This window comes from Molothrus ater, chromosome 6, assembly GCF_012460135.2.
Source record: "Molothrus ater isolate BHLD 08-10-18 breed brown headed cowbird chromosome 6, BPBGC_Mater_1.1, whole genome shotgun sequence".
Classification (NCBI taxonomy): Eukaryota; Metazoa; Chordata; class Aves; order Passeriformes; family Icteridae; genus Molothrus; species Molothrus ater.
The window spans coordinates 61969779-61983236 of NC_050483.2; the positions used below are offsets into that span (position 1 = coordinate 61969779).

General features: G+C 46.9%; 1 protein-coding gene across 1 annotated transcript in view; it reads right to left on the reverse strand.

Annotated features, from left to right (window-relative positions):
- FANCM (FA complementation group M) overlaps positions 1 to 13458 on the reverse strand; it is a 60776-nt gene that overhangs the window by 7660 nt on the left and 39658 nt on the right. Inside the window, exons 12-14 of the mRNA XM_036384840.2 lie at positions 11648 to 11805; positions 10564 to 10728; positions 8 to 1841 (exon numbers count right to left, since the gene is read on the reverse strand). Of these exons, the coding sequence (XP_036240733.1) occupies positions 8 to 1841; positions 10564 to 10728; positions 11648 to 11805 (2157 nt within the window). The remainder of the gene's footprint in view (positions 1 to 7; positions 1842 to 10563; positions 10729 to 11647; positions 11806 to 13458) is intronic.

A 13458-nucleotide genomic window follows, 5' to 3' on the forward strand; every position in this document is an offset into this window, starting at 1 on the left:
TCCCTACCTGCAGCATGGGATCCATGGAGTTTGGTGCTTTCTGGGGTTTTTGTCCTTCCTGGAGGGGAATCCAAGGCTGATCTCCCAAAGTTCTGCCTCCATGGGCTCTCTTTGACTTGATCTACAGGAGGCACCTCTGGAATTTGCTCCCTGGCATTTGTGAAGACTTTCATAGAAATTCTTTTGACAGCTTTGATATTCACGCCCTCCCTGCTTGTTGGGGTCAGAAGTGCTGAAGGCAAAGGTTCAGGGGGTTCCCTTCCCCTCCTGCTGCCTCCTGACTCGAGGACAGGCCCTGCAGCAGGAGCACCCTCGGCCCCTTCCCTGCCATTCCTGCCCCTGCTCTGATGTGACAACGGTGTGGACATGTTCCTGCTCTCCAGCCTCCTGCAGTCCCACCCTGGGGAGGTTTCCAGCCTGGAGCCATCACTCAGGGATGTTTTGGCACTCCCCGGGGCTCTGTTCAGTGGGGGGTTCCCAGCATTCCTGCTCTCCTCGGGGGTCTCATCCCCGCTGTCCTCGATGGAGAAGCCCAGGTCGAAGGTGACAGAGAACAGGTCCTGGGAGCAGTCGTAGGGATCGTCCTTCTCCAGGGCCATTGCTGATGTCCCCGTGGGTTCCCTGCAGGGCTGGGTGGGGCTCACACAGGGCCATTCCCTGCCTGGCTCTCCCTGTGTCCCAGGGATGGTCCCAGCTGGACCTGCCCTGGCTGGAGGCTCAGCGCTCATGGGGCTGCCCTCGCCCGTGTCCTCACCAGCCTCATCCTCAAACAAATGCAGACTCTGCTCCTCACCAGGAACTTCAAGGGCAGCCTCTGCTGTGTCCTTGGGAAGGAGAGGCTCCTTTGAAGGGCCGTTTGTCAGGGGCTGGTCCCTGCTGGGAGCGTTGTTTGGGATTTCAGGGAATTCCTCACTGTCAAACAGGCCATCAAAGCTGTCATTCCAGATCTGCTCCTCTTCAACAGCAGCAGCCGTGGGAGATGACACAGTTTTGGACAAATGGGGACTTCTTGAGGCACAGAGTTCCCTGGGAGCTGTCACTTTGGGATTCTTCAGGGAAGGATCAGTTTTTGGGGACATGGGGGAGACGCTGTCCTGCAGTGCCTCTGAGTGACCATCGGGGAGATCTTTTGGGGAAGGAGATCTTGCTCCTTCCTCTCTCATCAGGCTCTCCAAAGCCTCCAGTTCATCCCCAGAGGGAGGGGACTGTGACAAAAGCCTTTGCACCTGGGAAAATGTTTGTTCCAGCCCCAGGGGCTCCTGGGGTGGTCCTGGGAGTGTGAAGGAATCCCTGCAGGATTCGGGGAGATAAAACAGGTCCGAGGCCACGGGGGAGGTCTCATACCCTGAGTCCCTGTGGATCCTCCCCAGGGCCCCGCAGGCTTCACCTGCAGGGCTGTTCTCCTGTGCTGCTGGACTGGCAGGGCTTTCAGAGCTGTCACTGTTGTCACACAGGTCAATAAATGCATTTAAGTCAAATGTCACCTCCATCCCCTCGTCCTTTTCACTGCCTGGGTGAGAGGGTCCAGGCACAGCAAGCCTTGTTCCTGAGGGAGGGGCAGGGGGAGCCTGAGGCAGCACAGGCACTTCCTCACTGAGTCCAGGGGCTCTCCTGGGAGCCTTGGCTTTGGTTGTTTTAAAGGTGGCAAAGAACTCAGTCCTGTCATCACCTGCATCAGGAGGGAATGGTTTTGGTTTGGATTTTGCCAGGTCTTTCCTGGAGCAGCGAGCTCTCTGATGCCAGGGGGGGTTGGCCATGGAGGGAGTCCTTTTGTCCCCTGCAATGTTCACGTCTTCCATCCGTAGGTGAGGCTGGAGCTCCTGCTCATAGCTGCAGTCTCCCTGGGGACACAGGGCACAGGTTACCAGAGGCACAGCCAGGGCTGCTCACAGCCTGGTCCAAACAGGGATGAAGGTTTTGTTCTCCTGCAGAACTTCCCACAAGCTCTGATCAATTTTTCATGATATAAATCTGCTGTTCAAAAGGCAACCAGCTCTGTTAAACATGCACAGTGGACCTGGACATGGAGGATCTGAACAGAACAATTATTTTTGGGCAGTTCAGGCAGATGAATCCCTGGATTCCTTCATCACTGAAATTACATGAGGTACTTTTATAGAGGGTGAGGAAAATGACTTTATAATTAGAGATTGGCTTGTCTGAAGATATTTCTGGAAGCAAGATCCAAAGCCACCTTCCAGGAATTTGAAGACTGATCCCTGACAGGGTTGGGGATCCTCTCTGGTTGCAGCAGGCAAAGCAAACTGTGCACTATTAACAGATTTTGTCATTAATCATCATCACCATCATTTCAACACCAATTTCACACAGATGCTGATGCTTAAACCATCCATTCATAAAGATATCCAAAGAAATTCCAAGTCTGGATTTTTTAACTAAAGCTGCCTTAGGAGAAGGCTTAATAAAAACAGTGAGGAAAAGAATTGTCACAAGAGGGCTAGGGTTAGGGATGATTTTGATCTGGCAGGTTGTAAATAATTTGTTTACCTCAAGCCTGGTCAGAACACAGACTCAAGACCTGGAATTCTTTGTCTGAAATCCAAGAGGAACAGCAGCCCTGGTTCCAGTTCAGTGCCCAGGTGTCACCTGAGCAGAGGAGCATGGAGTGACAATAAAGGGTCTGATAAGGGTCTGTTTGGCTTTATCTCAGGAGCAGCTCCCCCTGCACAAGGGCTCAATTCAAGCATTTCAGCATTCGTTACACAAACAAGACAGAAATTAAATGGATTAAGGATTAATTAGCTGCCAAACCACTGAACATGAGTGAAACAGGAGGAGGTGCTGTCCCTGCTCACCCCACACGGTTCTGAGAGTGCAGCGCTGATCAGGCTTGGTCTAATACTGCCCTGCAACCCAAAATCAACCACAGTACAACCCCAAAACCTACAAACCTCAAACTCAAACAACCCCAAAACCTACAAAACCAAAATCAACCACAGTACAACCCCAAAATCTACAAACCCAAAATCAACCAAAGTACAACCCCAAAACCTACAAACCCAAAATCAACCAAAGTACAACCCCAAAACCTACAAACCCAAAATCAACCAAAGTACAACCCCAAAACCTACAAACCCAAAATCAACCACAGTACAACCCCAAAACCTACAAACCCAAAATCAACCAAAGTACAACCCCAAAACCTACAAACCCAAAATCAACCAAAGTACAACCCCAAAACCTACAAACCCAAAATCAACCACAGTACAACCCCAAAACCTACAAACCCAAAATCAACCAAAGTACAACCCCAAAACCTACAAACCTCAAACTCAAGCAACCCCAAAACCTACAAACCCAAAATCAACCAAAGTACAACCCCAAAACCTACAAACCTCAAACTCAAGCAACCCCAAAACCTACAAACCCAAAATCAACCAAAGTACAACCCCAAAACCTACAAACCCAAACTCAATCAAAATACAACCCCAAAACCTACAAACCCAGAGCCAATCTCCAACACTCAAAACTTACAAACCCAAACTACAACCTCCAAAACTTACATACCTAAAACTCAAAGTACAAGCCTCAAAACCTCCAAACTCCAAGTCATACCCCTAAACCTAATCAAAATACAACCCCTAAACCCTACAAGCCCAAACCAAATCAAACTACAGCCCCCAAAACCTCCAAACCCCAAACTCAAACTGCAACCCCCAAGCCCCATCCAAGTACAACCCCCAAAACCTACATTCCAAACCCACTCAAATACAGCCTCCAAACCCTACAAATTCAAACCCACTCAAATACAACCCCCAAACCTACAAATTCAAACCCACTAAAATATAAGCCCTAAAGCCTACAAATTAAACCCACTCAAATACAACCCCCAAACCCTACAAATTCAAACCCACTCAAATACAACCCCTAAAAGCTATAAATTCAAACCCACTCAAATATAAGCCCTAAAAGCTATAAATTCAAACCCACTAAAATATAAGCCCTAAAGCCTACAAATTGAAACCCACTCAAATACAACCCCCAAAACTTACAAATTCAAACCCACTCAAATACAACCCCCAAACCCTACAAATTCAAACCCACTCAAATACAACCCCCAAACCCTACAAATTCAAACCCGCTCAAATACAACCCCTAAAACCCACAAACCCCAAACTAATGGAGTTTCCCAGAGCAGCTGTGGCTGCCCCTGGATCCCTGGACACTGGGGCACCCTGGACAGTGGGAGGTGTCCCTGCCATGGCAGGGGTGGCTCTGGGTGGGATTGAAGGTCCCTTCCCACCCAGAGCTGTGTGGGGCTGTGGGATCCAGCAGGATCAGTGGGGAATTTCCCAGGAATGTCCCCCCCCAGCCCCTGAGTGCTGAGAGAGGAGCTCAGCCCCGCTGGAGCCTGGCAGTGCTGCTGGGGCCAGGGACAGCCCCGAGCCAAATTTAGCACTGAGGGCAGGGCTGGGTGACCTGCTTTGGGCTCAGGGCTTGTGTAACTGCTCCACTTCCACCCAAACACTTTCACCTGCACAAAACACCCTGTCCCAGCCAGGCCACCCCGTGCTGGGACACTGAAAGGGCACTTTTGGGATTAGCACGGGTTGGCCTGAACGTGCACAAATGGGGAACCTTAAATTACCTGCCCAGCTCCCCTCTAACCCAGAGCTCCAGGGTGTACCAGCTCCTCAGAAAATAGGTCAGGAGCAGGAAAACAGCTCTGGGATTATTGTACTCAATCAATGAGCCTGCCCGGAGTCACTGATTCACTTTAAAAAAAAAAAATATGCTTTAGCATTGAGAATAGGAAGAGAAAATAAAAATTTTAATATTAAATGTAAAATGATAATATATTAATATAATAATACTGTATATGTTATATACTATATAACATATAGTGTATATGTTATATAGTATATATATAATAGAGTATATTATATTATTATAGAGATATTATAGAGTATATTATTAATATAATATAATATAATATAATATAATATAATATAATATAATATAATATAATATAATATAATATAATATAATACTGTCTATAATATATTATATCTTATGTATTATGTAATATATATTACATTATATTATTATAACTAACTATAATATTATTATAATAACTATAACTATAGTTATATAGCTATATAACTATGTAGTTATTATAATAAACATATTATTTTATATTGTAGTTATAATATTATATAAGTTATCAAATTATTTATTTATTGAATTATAATAGTATAGATTATAATATTAAGTGATTATATTAATATTATATATTTTAAAATTCTTTTTTGATATGTAAATAGATGTGTAATAAGACCCATTCTGGTTCCCCAGTATTTAAATTTAATGCATCAAGTACCAAAATTGAAATTACCCCCTCTCTGCTCATGAGCTGCTTTGGATGCACATTTTCTGACAAGATTTCTCTGCCTGATGAAACCCTGGTGATGCTGCTGTTTGAAAATTCAGGATAAACCCCTAGACAGCTACAATGTGGGTTTTTAACAATTAAAGCCTGAGTGAAACCCTGCAGAATTCCCCCTTTGTGTGCTCTGGCCAAGCAGAAGCTGCTCCTCACTCAGACCCTCCCAGCCCTCCCCATCCCCTCCTGGAACAGCTTCAGGCCCCTTTCCAGCCCCAATTCCCGGTGATTGCAGGAGTTTGCTCTGGTCACCCTTCCCATCTTTTCCCAGAACTGCTGCTTTGCTGCACTGATGCTCCCTGCCCCAAGTTCTGGTGCCCTGTGCGTGCCCTGAGCTCAGACCTGCCTTTACTCATCAGCCCTTCCAGGAACTGGAATCAATCCCTGCTCCACCACTGCTCCCTTTCCAGAGCACACTTCAGGGCAAGAAGCACTGTCAAAAACTTGGTTTTGGAGGTTTAAGTGTATTACATGAGATGATCTTTAACAATTTATTTAGTTGGGTCATGGAAGAAGCCTGAGGGACACAGAAACCCCAATTTCCTTCTACCAAACTGAGATAATTCCCTCCCTAATGGTGTCACATTAGTGATGGATCTGCTCATCCTGTGGGGTTTTGCTTTCTGCTACCCAATAAAAACAGCCTAAGATCCCTAAAAAGAAGGATGGTTACAAACCCCAGCATATGTGCCCTGGCAAATATGGGAGCAGGAGCAATAAAGAGGCTGAAGAGATGAATGTTCAAGAACAACAGGAAATAAATGAGGGTGCCCAGAAAAGCTGTGGAAGTGTCCAGGGCCAGGCTGGACAGGGTTGGAGCAGCCTGGGACAGTGGAAGGTGTCCCTGCCATGGCACTGGATGGGATTTAGGGTCCCTCCAACCCCAACCATTCCAGGATTCCATAAGAACATTCCCATTCAGTGAGAACATGCCCTGCCCCTGCTCTCTTTGTGTCTTTGGCATGGCAGAGCTGGAAGCTGAGGGCAGGGATCCATGGAATGGTTGGGCTTGGACCATCCCAAATCACTGTGACTCCTCTGTTCTCCCTGGAAGCACACCCCCAGCCCCAGGAAAAGCACCAAGCACCTGCAATTCCAGCTCTATAAACAACCCAGCCCTGGTCTCAATTAATGCTTGAATTTAGAAAATTTGGCAACAAGATCAGAAGAGGCAACTCAAAGGAACTACTTGGAGAACTGAGATTTTGGGGCTCCCTGGCACACCTCACCCTCCAAAACCAGCCCAAACCCTTTCACCTTCTCTGGAAGCAGAAGTTTTGATACATCTCAGAAGAGGATTTTAATCAGAGAGAACTTATGGGCAACGAGGGCCTAAAAAACCCAGATAAAACCATTTCATTGCCCTTATTTGAACCATTTTTAACTTTTCATTCAGGGTCTCCTGAGCAAAAAGGTCCAGCTGGCTGAAAACACCAAATTTTCCCCCAAAACACATCTGACTTAAAACTCCAAAGGCTTGGGAAGCATTTCAGGTTCACTGGGATTGCAGAGTGTCCTGGGAAGCTTTTCCCTGCTGGCAGAGGGTCCCCTGAGGCAGATGATGAATGAAGCTGATTCCAGAGCCAGCAGCTCCAGGCTCATCCCAGGGTTAGGAGATGTGTCCCTCCCAAGGCGTGTGGAGTCAGAGGGTGAAAAACCCAGACAATCCCAAAGATTTTGGGATTTATTTTGTTTTTCTTGTGAAAAGCTGTGAGTTCCCACTGCCAGCTTGGAAATGAGAAAGCTCCAGAGTGACCCTCCCAGTCTGGACACTAAAATGAAGCATTCCTCCTCTCCTAAGGAAAAACAAAGCACTGGCACTTGCCCTTTTCCCTGAGGAACCTGGACAAATATCATCCCCCTCCAAGGATCACTCTGCCCGGCCTTATTTCCAACCAGCACACTTCAATTTGCAAAAAAATGCTTAAAAGAGATGGAATAATTTTGCAGAAGGACAACTTGATTTGTTCCCATCCTGCACCAAAAATGCCCCTGGGAGTAAATCCCCCATCTGCCCCACAGGCGTTGCTGTAGCAATAAAGCCCTTGGGGCATTAAAGGCTTTTCTGGATGTGCCTTTTACAGGGGTCATATCTGGGCCTTCTTTCACTTTTTTATTTTCTTTTGCCTGGGCCAACTTCTTCTCTAAGATTTTAAGAGCATATAAAACCAATTTTTTTTTTTTTTTTTTGCCAATCCTTTTCACTTCATCTATTAAAAAAAAGCCTTTAAATTGACTTTTTTGAGCTATTATACAAAATATAAATAACAACATAAAATGCAAATTTCTTGAATCACTGAATGAATACAAGGAAAGGAAAGCCACACATCTGTGAATTTCTTCTCTAACAGAAAACACCCAAAAAAACACACAAATGCCTTTTGTATTGGTTTCTATTAGGTCATGACAAATCTCTGAATGAAATTCTGCCCAAGAAATAACTGAGCAGAAATTTCCAGATCATTTGGTTATTCACTGTAAAATAATGATTGGCCTGATTTTATGTTTCAGCCCCCAGTAAGAAAATGATCAATAAAACTGTGGTTTGAGGTCCCCTCTCTCAGGTATTTAAGGAAAGAGCTGTGACCTGTGTTGGTGTTAAACCCCTCTGTTAATTAAGCACCGTAAATGAACGTCACAGATCAGCTGGGTGTAATTAGCCATGGAATATTTATAGCAGGAACCTGGATGCACAGCACATCCATGCAAACCCTTCCACCAGAGGATCATGGAAGGGTTGGAAAGGACCTGAAACCCCACCCAGAGCCAGCCCTGCCCTGGCAGGGACACCTCCCACTGTCCCAGGGTGTCCCAGTGTCCAGCCTGGCCTTGGGCACTGCCAGGGATCCAGAGGCAGCCACAGCTGCTCTGGCAATCCCAGCCCAGCCAGGAATTCCCAATTCCCAATCTCCCACCCATCCCTGCCCTCTGGCACTGGGAGCCATTCCCTGGCTCCTGTCCCTCCATCCCTTGTCCCCAGTCCCTCTCCAGCTCTCCTGGAGCCCCTCCAGGCCCTGCCAGGGGCTCTGAGCTCTCCCAGGACCTTTCTCTCCTCCAGGGGAGCATTTTGAATTCCAGTGGGAACACCCCCAGCCTTGGGAGCACTGTCAGTGCCTCCCAGGAAGGCAAGGATGACTTCAGGGAATGTCACTGAACCTCTCAGACAAGAGCTCAGTGTCAGAGCTGTCAGATCAGACCCCATAGGACAATGCTGCCTCTTCCCTTTTTGTGGAACACTTTTGGTGTCCCTGGACTGGCACCAGCTGGCTCAGTGTAAGAAAGAGCCCAGGAAGCTCTGGAGTTAATTTAAAACCCTGGTGTCAGTGCTGAGTCCAGCCCTGCCAGTGCTTTGTTTCTCCCTGGGACGCTCCAAAGGGTGAGTGTCACCTTGTGTCACCTCCTGTGCTCCTGGGGCACCCCGGGCACATCAGGGACACCCTGGGAGGAAGGTGAGGAATGAGGAAGCTCCACACCTGCACCTCTGCCTGCTGGAGCAGGCTGGAGGCCAACCCAGCTGGAGCTCACCCTGCACAAAAGGAGGCTCAGGGGGCACCTGCTGATTCTTGAACGATTTCCCTGTTCCTGACATCTCAAGCTGCACCAAGGGAAATTCAGGTTGGATAGTGGGAAAAAGTGTTTTCCAGAAAGGGTGATAAAGTTCTGGAATGGCTGCCCAGGGAGGTGGTGCAGTCCCCATCCCTGGGTGTGTTTAACAAAGCCTGGATGTGGCACTGGGGGCCAGGGTTCAGTTGAGCTGTTGGGGCTGGGTTGGACTCCATGATCTTGAAGGTCTCTCCCAACCCAGGGATTCTGGGAATTCTGTCCCATCCCTGCCCTCTCCCCTGCAGTGTGTCCTTGAGCCCAGCTGGGGACAGGGACTGTTAGAGTGTGGGAAACAGATTTGTAAAAAATTCTCCAAGCCTGACAGAAGGCTCACACAGTGTACAGCTGTATACAAACCTTGAAATAAGAAATGCTGACTTAAAAATACCATAGAATAAGACAGAAACTGCTGAAAAAAATTAAACTAGAAACAAGTTTCAAAGGATGGCCTTACAAATAAGACTAAATACTTTAGAGAAATAGAACTATGAAAGATGCATTGTAATAAGACACACAAAGGGTAATTTTAGATAATTAGCTTTAAGGCATTTACAACATAGTGTAGCTAAAGCTGATAGGCCAAGAAACACTTATAGTGTAATTAAGAAATAGCTTCTGATTGTGATAGCATGAATTATAACACCTGTATTGTCTCACCCTTCTCATGAGACTGAAAATGGAATAAAAGTTTTTAAAACACCTCTCAGTTGCCCCATCTCTGGGCCAGAAAAAGGCCTAATCCAACATCAGAGGAGTCAGGAATGTCTCTGGTGGGATGGAGAAGCTTTGGCCAGGTCTGATCACAGCCTCCCTTTCACACCCCAGGAGCACAACCACAATGTCTCCATTCTCCTCCTTGATTAGCCCTGGTATTATTCAGGAAACTCTGGCAGCTTAGCAACAGCTTCTGATGACCTAAAAAACCTCCACGTGCTGAAAGGCAACGTTTGGGGAGCTCAGCTGGAGGGAAAAATAAGGTGGTGAACCACTGAAGCCTCCATCCACCTCTGCACCCCCTTCCTTGTGCCTTGCAGAGGGATTTCTGTATCCATCCCTGTCAGAAAACAAAATTCCCATCTCCCAAACTGTTCCCATCCATGTTTGTTTGGCTTAGCTCCTCTTATCCCTTAATTCTTAGGAACAATTGGCTTTTTAGTTCATAAAAACAAGCTCAAAAAGCCTAAAATAAATCCCCTAAAACATGCCATGGGCTCCTGCATGACTTTTCTGTCAGCTTTTGATGTACACACGATCTCAAACTCCTCCCAAATCCTGGAATAGCTCTGATATCCCTCGTGGTGGCCTTGTTCCATGTCATTCTGTCACAAACTGATACTGGAATCCATTAAGAAAAGACTGATTTAAGGGTGGGGTTTTTTTTCCCTTTTTTTAAACAGTTTCTGTGGAAAAGATTAGGAATCACAGCACAGCAGTGAGAGACATTTTAAAACACGATTAAATACACATAATTCCTTTCACAATTACTGTTTTTTTAAAAATTTCATTCTTTTTGAACTATTGTAACTGTGCATTCAGCCCTTGGGCAGGTTTCTTACCTGCTGGTGCCTCATCAGCTCCATCATCTCCATGGCCCCGATGAAGAGGTGACAACGATCCGAGTGATCCACCAGGGATGTGGGCAGAGGCTGATTCTGCCAAACGCTCCACTCAGACAGGGAGAGCTCCCGAGCTGCCCCTTCCTCGGGCTTCTGCAGGGGAAACTGGGATGGCAAAGGAGATTTTCAGCAGGGAATTTTTTGGCTAAACTTCGCTGTCAGGGACAATTGTCGCAGACAACTTTTATGGAAAATCCTTTCCTTAGGATTTTTCCTCCTGAGAAGCTGAGAGGCCTCAGGAACAAAATGTAACCAATGGTTATCTGCTGCTGTGGAATGCAACAGGTGCATCTGGGATTGGGCTCATGTGGTTGTTTCTAATTAATGGCCAATCACAGCCCAGCTGGCTCAGACAGAGAGTCCCAGCCACAAGCCTTTGTTATCATTCCTTGCTATTCTATTCTTAGCCAGCCTTCTGATGAAACCTTTTCTTCTATTCTTTTAGTATCGTTTTAATGTAATATATATCATAAAATAATAAATCAGCCTTCTGAAACGTGGAGTCAGATGCTCGTCTCCTCCCCAGTCCAAGAACCCCTGAGAACACGGTCACACCAATAAATACAGACATGCAGAGAAGGATTTAAACATCTGGTCTGAAATAAAACCATCAGGAGCAACCTGGGCAAGGGGAAGGTGCCCAGGTGTCCCTGCCCAGGGCAGAGGGTGGAATGAGATGGGTTGAAGATCCTTCTAAACCCAAACCATCCTGGCACTCTGTGAACACAGCATCCTGCATGGAATTCTTAAAAACAGGAGCAGAACTTAATGGATACTGAGACCTCCTAATATAATTTTAATTTATCGACCCAACTTTTAATTTACAGACCTAACTTTTTACTTACAGACCCAACCTCAAAGACCCATTTCAAACATCCAATTTTTAAATTCTTAACCTCAAAAACCCACATGTAAAACTCAAAAAGGCATTTTTATAACAGACTTCCTTCAAATCCAGAGTTAAGTCTGGCATTTCCAGCATCCTTCAGGCCTCGTGTCCAAGGCAGCATTGCATGGAACTCACTGGTGTTTCCTCCAGCTTTTCCAAGGTTTCAAACTGAACTCGAGGCAATACTGGTTCCTTTATCCCATCACTTTCCTTAATCCTGTAGAGCCTGTCCCATATTTCAAACTCCTCAGGTGACAAGGACCAGCTCTCATGGGAGTTCATTTTCTTTTGGCCTGTGGGGGGAAAAACAACAACAGGAAAATGTTACCTGCTGTAGGAAAAGGGATGCACAGAATAAAAGAACTTGCTGTGGTACCAGGCACAAAAAATAAAATCTCTCTGAGCCACAACCAAGAGCAGATGCAGAGAATCTGAATCCAGGGACAAGCAGCCAAAGAGTGTTAATGTTTTTTATGAATAAATATCATTAAACAGCTGGTTTGGGGCAGGGCATCACATAAAAGTACAGACAGATATAAATCACTATCCCAAATAATGCCAAATCCTTTCAACAGCCCTGGCTGGGAAGTGATTCCAAAGAATCAGAGTTGAGAATGTGTTGAATGATTGTGTTCAGGCCAGATGTGTGAAGCTGGGAGAAAAACAATGAAGGTAATTTGCCAGATTCAGGGGTGGATCTGCAGCCCAGGCTCTTTTGGGAATTAATGCCACAGAGGAGGAATCAGGATCTCTCAGTCCTGTCAAGGTCCAGCTGCCAGGGCTGCATCTGCACAGAGCAAACCCAGAGTCCTGCTCAGGTCCTGTCCAGGAGAACCTGGGAAAATGAACCAACACTGATGTTCCTAAGGCCATCACTGAAACATCCCAGAAGATCAACACTGCTGTGGAGTATTTCTGACTCAGGTGTGGAGGTCACTTTCCTGAAGAGATAACACCCAGTCCAAGGAGCTGGCAGGGGAGGAAAAAAGAGACCTGAAGGAAAAGGAAATGAAGAACAATCCTCAAAGAAGAACTTGTAATCAGGGAATGTTGAGTGGGAAGGGACCCATAGGGATCACAGAATCATGGAATGTTGAGTGGGAAGGTGATGCCTCAGGTTCAGCTTTTCTATTTTCACATTCTCTGCTGCTTCAGTGTGTGGGTCTGGGCTCCATATCAGGGGATGCTGAGCTCAGTGCACAGAGCAGGGAGACAAAACAATTCCTGCTCCAGCTGGGCACCAAGGACAAATGATCCAAACCTCAGCCCAAGAGCACAAACCCCGTGGGCTGGAGAGAGAAAAACAAGCAGGATGGGACTGCAGGGGCTAAAGCTGGAATGGGACAATGAACTGCAAGGTGCAAATGGAGCAGAACTGATCCCAGGGACAGAGCCCGTGCCCGGCCGTGCATTTTGGGGCCATTTTGGTTCATCTTGGGTGCAGGCCTGGCTGGGCTGTTGTGCTGCCCAAGGTGGATGCATGGAGGAGATGCTTTGAATCAATCCCTGCTTTACCCTGGAACTCCATCCAGCCTCTGCTCTAGGGCAGCCTGCACAAGGTGTCAGAGGGACCCACAGGGATCACAGAATCAGGAATATCCTGAGTGGGAAGGGACCCACAGGGATCAGAGAATCAGGAATATCCTGAGTGGGAAGGGACCCACAGGGATCACAGAATCAGGAATATCCTGAGTGGGAAGGGACCCACAGGGATCAGAGAATCAGGAATATCCTGAGTGGGAAGGGACCCACAGGGATCACAGAATCAGGAATATCCTGAGTGGGAAGGGACCCACAGGGATCACCCAGCCCAACCCCTGTCCCAGACCCCCCAACAATCCCACCCTGGGCATCCCTGGCAGTGCTGGCCACAGGCCCCTGGAGCTGTGGCAGCCTCAGGCTGTGCCCATTCCCTGTTCCTGAGGATCTGTTCCTCCCAGCCCCAC